The 8,954-nt window shown below is 63.0% G+C and overlaps 1 protein-coding gene across 1 annotated transcript in view; it reads right to left on the minus strand.

Annotated features, from left to right (window-relative positions):
* CAD (carbamoyl-phosphate synthetase 2, aspartate transcarbamylase, and dihydroorotase) overlaps positions 1-8,906 on the minus strand; it is a gene marked incomplete at its 5' end in the record, with an annotated part of 11,601 nt that extends 2,695 nt beyond the window's left edge. The window contains 33 exon segments of the mRNA XM_010728338.3: positions 1-57; positions 125-220; positions 336-476; positions 540-730; positions 801-1,002; positions 1,080-1,211; positions 1,295-1,459; positions 1,556-1,722; positions 1,881-1,962; positions 2,089-2,337; positions 2,409-2,513; positions 2,581-2,763; positions 2,829-2,996; positions 3,081-3,299; positions 3,370-3,552; positions 3,620-3,844; positions 3,947-4,045; positions 4,133-4,379; positions 4,446-4,696; positions 4,772-4,884; positions 4,958-5,091; positions 5,177-5,301; positions 5,387-5,575; positions 5,825-6,046; positions 6,133-6,366; positions 6,447-6,578; positions 6,653-6,798; positions 7,162-7,271; positions 7,340-7,525; positions 7,609-7,780; positions 8,116-8,257; positions 8,325-8,467; positions 8,643-8,906. The exon segment at positions 1-57 is cut by the window's left edge and continues 12 nt beyond it. Coding sequence (XP_010726640.2) covers positions 1-57; positions 125-220; positions 336-476; positions 540-730; positions 801-1,002; positions 1,080-1,211; positions 1,295-1,459; positions 1,556-1,722; positions 1,881-1,962; positions 2,089-2,337; positions 2,409-2,513; positions 2,581-2,763; positions 2,829-2,996; positions 3,081-3,299; positions 3,370-3,552; positions 3,620-3,844; positions 3,947-4,045; positions 4,133-4,379; positions 4,446-4,696; positions 4,772-4,884; positions 4,958-5,091; positions 5,177-5,301; positions 5,387-5,575; positions 5,825-6,046; positions 6,133-6,366; positions 6,447-6,578; positions 6,653-6,798; positions 7,162-7,271; positions 7,340-7,525; positions 7,609-7,780; positions 8,116-8,257; positions 8,325-8,467; positions 8,643-8,906 — 5,474 coding nt within the window.
* Between the last annotated feature and the right edge of the window lie 48 nt (positions 8,907-8,954).

Here is an 8,954-nt window from a genome sequence, read left to right on the forward strand (position 1 = left end):
GGAGGCTCGGCTGCGCAGCGTCTCACCCACCGCTGCGTGCCGGGGCCGCTCGGGGGTCTGCAGAGAGAGGATAAGCTGGAGCAGGGCACTGGTTGTGCCCCCCTGGCACCCTGCAACCCATTACCTTCACAATCTCCTTGGTGGGGGGCACGAGCGGTGCCAGTACAGCTCCCATGGGCCACTTCCTCACATCCTGCCCATAGCCAGGGGGCACCAGGACCTGTGGCCACAGACAGAGGGTGATCGGTGCTCACAGACCCCTAGCTGAGGGGAATTGGTGCTCGGGGACCTCTGGATGTAGGGGAGCAGCACAGGGAGTGGCATTTGGTTCCCACCTGCCCATCGATGTAGGCGACCTCCCCGCGCAGTACCACCCTGCGCACTGTCCCCTTCACATTCCTGCCCTCAAAAGGTGTCCATTGTGCCTTGGAGAATGCAGTGCGCTCAGGGATGACCCACTCTTGCTCCAAGTCCACCTGCAGGGAGAATGGTCAGAGTCTGGGGCTGGCTGTGGGGTGGGCAGTGGAACAGTGACCCACCTCCACGTAGGTGTCCTCCTGCGCCGGCAGCCCAAAGATCTTGCGGGGGTTCTCATAGAGGCGCAGGATGATGTCCTCCACTGTCAGCCGCCCCTCAGAGACAGCAGTCAGCAGCAGAGGCAGCATGGTCTCCAGTCCAGGGAAGCCAGGGGGTGGCTTGGGGCCCTGCTTCTCTTCCAGTGTGTGGGGAGCTGCAGGGTGGGGAATGTTACCGCAATGCTTGGCCCCACTCATCTCTGCCCTGTGCCCACGAGCGCTCACCGTGGTCAGTGGCGAAGCAGTCGATGGTGTCCATATTCTCCCAGAGGGCCTCCTGGTCCTGGGAGGTGCCCAGCGCTGGGCGCACAGCACCACAGCCCTCCCCGAGGCGCCCCAGGTCATCTTGGCACAGGAAGAGGTGGTGTGGGGCCACTTCGCACGTCACCGGGATCCCCTTCTGCTTGGCTGCCTTGATAAGGAGGATCTGGAGGGAGCACGGTGAGGGGCAGCCCTCCAACATGCCTCACCAGCCACGGGAGGGGGTCCCAGCCCTCTGCTCACCTCCTCCCTGCGAGCCACGTGGCAGATGTGCACGGGACGCTGGTGCAGCTGTGCCACCATCAGGACAGCAGCCACCGTCTGCCCCTCCGCATGGGCCACGATGGGCAAATGCCGTGGCCACTGCTGGAAGTGCTGCAGGGACACAAAGCGATGGGTGCTGGGGCCAACACCGGGCCCCCCTGCAATCCCCACCCCCCCCGCCAGTAGCAGCTCACCTCCATCCACAGTGACACATCATCCATACGCAGGCTGGAGAAGGTGTCGTTGAGGTACAGCTTCAGTCCTGCTGCTGCTGCAGCCAGCGCACCCAGTGAGCCCGCGTTTTCCGCTGACGCACCCAGGAACAGGGCGAAGTCACAGCGCGCCCCGGCCTCGGCCAGCTGCAGGGAGGGGATGCAGTAGGCTCAGCAGGGCAGAGGCTGACCTCCTGCTGGTCTCATGGGGAGGGGACATGGTCACGCCAGCTCCCCACTCACCTTCTGTGCCAGGGCAAAGGAGGTGGCGTCGGTGATGGCGGGGCTGGTGTTGGGCATGGCACACACCATGGTGACGCCCCCGGCCAGGGCAGCTGCAGTGCCCGAGGAGAAGTCCTCCTTATGTGTGGCACCTGGCTCACGCAGGTGCACGTGGACATCGATCAGCCCTGGGGACAGCGAGCATCAGTGTGGGAGCACTGGGGAAGCAGGTAGGGCACGGGGGTATGGCGCACATGGAGAGGAGGCAGCAAAGTAGAACAACTCTGATCCTACGGCTGCTCCGTGGGGCACAACTCCAGCCTCACATCAACCCCAGCCCTCGAACCTGGCAGGCGGATCAGCTTCTGGGATGTCATGCAGTCCACGTGCATTTTGAGCGGTGGGGCAGCTCCAATCTGGCCCAGTGCCTGCGGGGCACAGGCATCATCAAGCTGGGCACATCCACCATGGGTGAATGAGGCAGGGCCAGGAGGATGCCTGCCCGGACCCCACAGCATCACCCAGTGGAGCTCTCCACGCCGTGCCCATCCCACCTCTACGAAGAGTTTGGTGCATTTGATGTCAATGATGAGTGGCACGGAGTAGTCGACAGCCAGGCGTCGCGTACGGTAACCCTTGGTGACAAAGGAGGAGAGCCGGCGGCCCCCAGAGTTACGCATGGAGAGGTTGATGACCATCTCGAAGTGGTTCTCTGCCAGGTAGTCCAGGATGCTGCGCTGTGTCTCACGGGCACCCGCTTCAGTGTTGTCTGCCTCCTCAAAGTGCCAATCCACTGCCATCACCTGCAACAGTGCCACCGTCGCCACTCCGTGCCAGCACCACAGACCTTCCCACCAAACCCTAAGCCCCCCACCTTGATGCCATGCTCGGTGTAGAAGTCAGCAGTGCCAAGGCTAGCATACAGATTGTAGCCAAGGCTCTCCAGGGTCCGCACGGTGGGCAGCAGCTCGCTCTTGTTCTGCAACAGCACCACAGGAGTTAAAGTGTATTTGGGGTACCCAACCCAGCGCTGGCACCCCACGCACCTTGTAGCTGCCAATGGTAAGCAGGATGTTCTTCTTGGGGATCTTGAAACCGGTGCTGAGCATGGCTTTGAGATATGCCTCGCAGCGGTTCTCTCCGAAGCACGCCACCTCACCCGTGCTTGTCATCTCCACACCCAGCACCACGTCAGCACCCGCCAGGCGTGAGAAGGAGAACTGAGGCACCTGCGGGCACAGGGGATCAGCGGCCACCCAAAGCAGCCCCCACCCCACTGCTGGCTCCAGCTCACCTTGACACCGACGATGCCTGTGCCCGTCATCAGCCCTACAGGCTGCACATCCTCACCCATGATCACCTGGCTGGCAAGGGCCACCAGGTCCACTCCCAGCGTCTTGGAAACGAAAGGAAAGGAGCGCGACACACGCACGTTGCACTCAATCACCTTCAGCTGGTCATCCTGCAGAGAGGGGACGGTGTGAGGCACATCCTGAAGCTGCAGGGTGCTCAGTGCCTCCCAGCATGGCTCTGCCCTCCCCGGTACCTTGGCAATAAGCTGCAGGTTGAAGGGCCCGGTGACCTGCAGCTCCTGCCCGATGGCGTGCACGATGGCCTTGATGCGCTCCAGCGTCTTAGGTGTGATGTCCTGCGGGGGGGTCACCAGCGTGGCATCGCCCGAGTGCACTCCAGCGTTCTCTACGTGCTCAGAGATGGCAATGGCCACCACCACGCCGTCACAGGCCACCGCATCCACGTCGATCTCCTGTGAGCAGGCACACTGTCACAGCTCCATCCTGCCACAGCTCTGGCGCAGTGCAGGAACCAAATCCAACCTTGGCCTCCTGAATAAATTTGGAGATGACAACGGGCTGCTCCTTGGACACAGCCACGGCGTTGCTAAGGAACTTCTCCAGGTCACTGTCTGAGTAGGCGACGTTCATGGCAGCGCCGCTCAGCACGTAAGAGGGCCGCACCACGCAGGGGTAGCCCACCGTGCAGCAGAAGTGCTTGGCCGACTGCGGGGAGACACACAGATCAGTGGGTGGTGTTGGGGGGCACAGCCCCAGGCAGCCTTGCACCCACCTCCATGTCGGAGAGCTCCTTCCAGAGCGGCTGACTGATGCCAATGGTGTCCAACAGGCGTGAGAATTTGAAGCGGTTCTCGGCTGAGTCGATGGCCTCAGGGGAGGTGCCCAGGATGCGGCACTGCTGCCGGTGCAGCGCCATGGCGATGTTGTTGGGCAGCTGGCCACCCATTGACAGGATGACACCCTCGGGGTTCTCCAGTTCGTAGATGTCCATCACCACCTGTGGCATGGGGCCGGCTGGGAGGGGACCGCGCAGCCCCCATCCCTTTGGGGCAGCTTCCGAGACTTCCTGCCCTGCGGCACGCAGCCCTCACCCACTCACCTCAAAGGAGATCTCGTCAAAGTAGAGGCGGTCACACATGTCATAGTCAGTGCTCACAGTTTCAGGGTTGTAATTCACCATAATGGTCTTGAAACCCATCTGTAGGGCAGAGCAGTGCGGTGAGGCCAGGGACAGCCCCAGCCCAACTCCTCCCCACATCCCTGCATCCCACCAACCCCAGCCCACCTTGCGCAGCTCCTGGATGCAGCCGACAGCGCACCAGTCGAATTCAACGGAGCTGCCGATGCGGTAAACGCCAGAGCCAATGACCATAACATGGGGCTGGCGGAAGGGCAGGTCGTGCTCGGCACCGTTGTAGGTCAGGTAGAGGTAGTTGGTCTGTGCCGGCCACTCGGCCGCCACCGTGTCGATCTGCTTCACCACCGGCAGGATGCCCAGGTCACGCCGCATCTTCCGCACGGCCAGCTCGGTGCTGCAAGGAGCAGGGTGAGCGCAGGCCGTGGGGCAGCAGCAGGGTGGGGACCGCCCCCCACCTCACCTGAGCACAGCCAGGGCCACCTGCTTGTCGGAGAAGCCGAGCTGCTTGGCACGGCGCAGAACAGCAGGCGGCATGGCGCTTTGCTCGCCACGGAACGCCTCCAGCCGCGCCGCGTGGTCCGTGATGTTCTTCATCTTGTGCAGGAACCAGCGGTCGATCTTGGTCAGTTCATAGAGGCGCTCGATGGAATACCCAGCGCGCAGCGCGGCCGCCAGCACAAAGATGCGCTTGTCTGTCGGCGTCTCCAGCTCCTGGGGGGCCGAGGGGTGAGCGGGGCACAGCCTCTCATGCCTGACCCACGTGCCGTGCCAAGCCCTAGCACTCACCACGTCTGACACCGGCTTCACCGTGTGGTCAAAGCCCACGCAGTTCTCATCCACCATCCGCAGCGCCTTCTGGAAGGCCTCCTCGAAGTTCCTGCCGATGGCCATCACCTCCCCTGTGGGAGGCCGTGAGTGGATGGAGCCTCACAGGCCGCCCCATGCCATGCCACACTGCCCTGCTGCGCTCACCCACGCTCTTCATGGAGCTGCCGATCTTGGTGCTGACACGCAGAAACTTGCTGAGGTCCCAGCGCGGGATCTTCACCACGCAGTAGTCCAGGCTGGGCTCGAAGTTGGCGGTGGTGGAGTTGGTGACAGAGTTCCTGCACAGTGCATGGGACAGTGTTGGCACGCGGAACCCACAACACAGCTAAGGTGTGCCCTGTGCCCCCATGGTGACATTATTACCTGAGGACAGGCAGCGGGATGCCCAGTGCCAGCTTGGCTGCAACATAGGCCAGCGGGTAGCCTGTGGCCTTGCTGGCCAGTGCTGAGCTGCGGGAGAGCCGCGCGTTCACCTCAATGATGTAGTACTGCAAGAAGCAATGCGCCATGAGCACAGATAGGGCCCCACCACCACCACCACAGAGGGGCACCCGGGGGGCACGCTGCGTTCACCTGCTCCGACTCAGGGTTCAGGGCAAACTGGATGTTGCACTCGCCCACGATGCCCAGGTGCTGCACCACCTTGATGGCGGTGTGGCGCAGCATGAAGTACTCTGTGTCGTTGAGCGTCTGGCTGGGTGCCACCACGATGGACTCGCCCGTGTGGATGCCCAGCGGGTCCAGGTTCTCCATGTTGCACACCTGGGGCAGGGATGCACTGGCTGTCCATCACCCGTGCTTCCCATTCCACTATACGCCAGGATGGCCTCACTGGGGGTCCCCTTCTCCCCATCCCAGACACCATTGGGGCGCCCCGCACCACCACGACCTGAGTGCGGCACCGTGCCCATGGAGGGCACACTAGGGTCGTGGTGCCAGCGTATAGCAGTTGTACTAGCACAAGGAAAGGGCCTAGGGAACCCCTGCTACCCCCCAGCACCGCTGCTGTACCGTGACGCAGTTGTTGTAGGCGTCGCGCACCACCTCGTACTCAATCTCCTTCCAGCCTTTCAGCGACTTGTCCACCAGCACCTGGGAGGTGTGGGTGAAGGCCTGGCTCACCAGGGCCGCCAGCTCCTCCCGGCTGGAGGCGAAGCCGGAGCCCAGGCCTCCCAGGGCGTATGCTGAGCGCACCAGCACCGGGTACCCCAACCGCTCAGCTGCTGCTTGCGCCTGCAATAAAGCACAGAGTGAGCATGGGGGTGGCAGCCCCTGGGGACAACACCCATCCTGCCCCACACCGTGCTGCAGCCCCAGACCTGCTCCAGGGAAGCAGCGGCCTCGCTGGGCGCCACATGCTCGCCGATCTCCTCCATCTTCTCCACGAAGACCTTACGGTCCTCCGTCATCTCAATGGAAGCGACAGGGGTGCCCAGAACACGCACGCGGTACCGCTGCAGCACGCCGCCCTTGGTCAGCTCCACGCCGCAGTTGAGGGCTGTCTGCCCACCAAAGGTCAGCAGCACACCGTCAGGGCGCTCGTTGCGGATCACCTACAGGATGGAGGATGGAGCAGTGAGGTGCAGACCCACAGCGGCCCCTCAGCGGCCCCCCCAATCCCCAAAGCACTCACCTGGGTGACGTACTCAGGGGTGATGGGCAGGAAATACACCTTGTCTGCCAGCCCCTTGGAGGTCTGCACCGTGGCGATGTTGGGGTTGATGAGCACTGTTTGAATGTTTTCCTCTTTAAGAGCTTTGATGGCCTAGAGATCAGGGGGACAGCAAGATCAGCTCCACACGGAGGTCCCTGTTTGCCAACTCTCTGAGGGATGCTCACCTGTGACCCTGAGTAGTCAAATTCGCCTGCCTGCCCGATGGAGAGTCCGCCGGAGCCCAGGATCAACACCTTGCGGGGTCGTGCTGCCTCCTGCCCTGCTGCCGGCACCTCGTTGTACACCAGGAGATCCCGCAGACGCTGCCGCACTGCAGGGATAGGATGGGATGGGGTGGGAGTGGGATGCTGTGGCCCTGTGCACAGCCCCACAGCCTCGCACAGCACCCAGCACAGTGGCTGCAAACACAACACACTGCCCCAGCGCCAAATGCAATCCTACAGTCACTCATGCACGACCCTAGCCCTGAGCACCAACCGCAGCCCCAAGCCCCATCAACCACAGCCCTGAGCAATCACTAACCCTGGCCCCAAGCATCTCCACCTGCCCCAGGACCTTGAGTACAGAATCCCACGCACAGCCCCAGCCCCAAGCCTTGACCTCAGGCACAGCATCCGGCACACAGCCGTCCCCAACTCTGGGAGACTCATATCTCCCCCAGCCCCATGCCCACCTGTTTTGTTGTTGCCTCCTCTCTGCAAATCCTGTGCTGCCTCCACAAAGACATCAAAAAGCCCCTCCAGGTCTGTGGGGCCAGCGCGGTGCTCGGGGTGGAACTGCACACTGCAGGGGCACCAAGTGAGACACAACCCCACATCCCCAGCCCCACACCAGGTCAACCCTGCACCTACCTGAAGAAAGGTTTGTGCTCGTGCACCAGCCCCTCATTGGAGCCATCGTTGGCGTTGGTGAAGAGCGGTGCCCAGCCAGGAGGCAGACTGCCCGCTTCCACCGCAAAGCCGTGGTTCTGTGCCGTGATGAAGCAGCGCTGCGTGTCCTCGTGCACACACGGCTGGTTGTGTCCACGGTTCCCATACCTGGAGGGTGGTGGGAGGCGGGCACAGAACATCACTCACCCAACTGGACATCAGGAAACCCCCGGCGCTGGAACCCCACTCACTTCATCTTGTAGGTGCGGGCGCCCAAGGCGAGGGCCAGCAGCTGGTGACCCAGGCACACCCCGAAGATGGGCTTGGGGCGGTCAGCGGCCAGCAGGGCACGCAGGTTGGCCACTGTCTGCTGGCACAGCCGTGGGTCCCCGGGGCCATTGCTGAGGAAGAGCCCATCGAAGTCTGCACACAAACAGCAGTGTTAGGCTGCTGCATAGGAGTTTTTAGGGAGTCACAGCGGGGACCACAGCCCTACAGCTCCCAAATGGGGTCGCACAGGAGTCATTGACCCCACTGCTCACAGTACACCACGACACCCCATATCAGGTTACAGTGAGCATCCCCACATCACACCTCCCTTATAAACCCCAGTGAGAGTAACGCCACAACGCCCAAACCCCCCAGAATAGGGCAGGATGGGGCTCCCCGAGGACCCCAGGCCCCCGGCATGAGGCTCCCCAAGGCCCCCCGCACCAATTCTACTCCACACCCACCCTCCAACCCCACAGCCTCCCTACCAGCAGGGTCCAGCGGATGGTCCCAAGGCACCACGGTGACAGCAGCCCCCCGCTCGCAGAGGCACCGCACCTGGTTGTGCTTCAGGCCGCAGTCCACAGCCGTGATGCGCAGGGATCCAGTAGGGTTAAAGACACGCGGCTCCTACAGAGAAGGTGAGCGGGAGTCTGGCCCATCGCCACCCCACAGCCTGGGACCAGCTGTCTCGTACCTTCAGGGACACCTCCTGCACCAGGTGCCGCTCATTTGGGTCCTGGAAGGGGATGCTTTCCTCCGGGGCCTCATCCGGCAGCAGCTTCCCCAGCAGCGTGCCCTTCTCACGGATCTTCTTGGTGAGGGCACGGGTGTCCACTCCTATGGGTGCACGGTGACGTGGAGCCACACGGTCCCACAGCAACTTCACCACCCCCCCATAGGGCTTCACAGATCCCAGTGCAAGTTTAGTTCTGCTCCAAACTCGCTGCCCCCAGGTGTCCACAGCCCTGCCCACCCCCAGCACTGACCCCACGGCCCTGACCCCCAGCCCCACCTTCCAGCCCAGGGACGTTGTGCTCCTTGAGCCATTGGTCGAGAGACTGGGCAGCGCTCCAGTGGCTGGGGGTCTCCGAGCATTCACCCACCACCAGAGCGGCCACGTGGATCTTGCTGGACTCGAACCACTGCGGGGAGATGGAGTGTGAACGTGGCCAAAAGTCCAGGAATTTGCCCCGGACCACGGGGCAGGGCTGGGGGAGCCTCCAGGCGGGGATCCCCACAGCACAAGAGCGGCACCGCCGCCCCACGTTGGATGTCCCTCAGCTTTCCTCATCCCCACACCGACCCCAGGCGCCGAGGGGAGCCC

Source organism: Meleagris gallopavo, unplaced genomic scaffold, assembly GCF_000146605.3.
Source record: "Meleagris gallopavo isolate NT-WF06-2002-E0010 breed Aviagen turkey brand Nicholas breeding stock unplaced genomic scaffold, Turkey_5.1 ChrUn_random_7180001957374, whole genome shotgun sequence".
NCBI classification, from domain to species: Eukaryota; Metazoa; Chordata; class Aves; order Galliformes; family Phasianidae; genus Meleagris; species Meleagris gallopavo.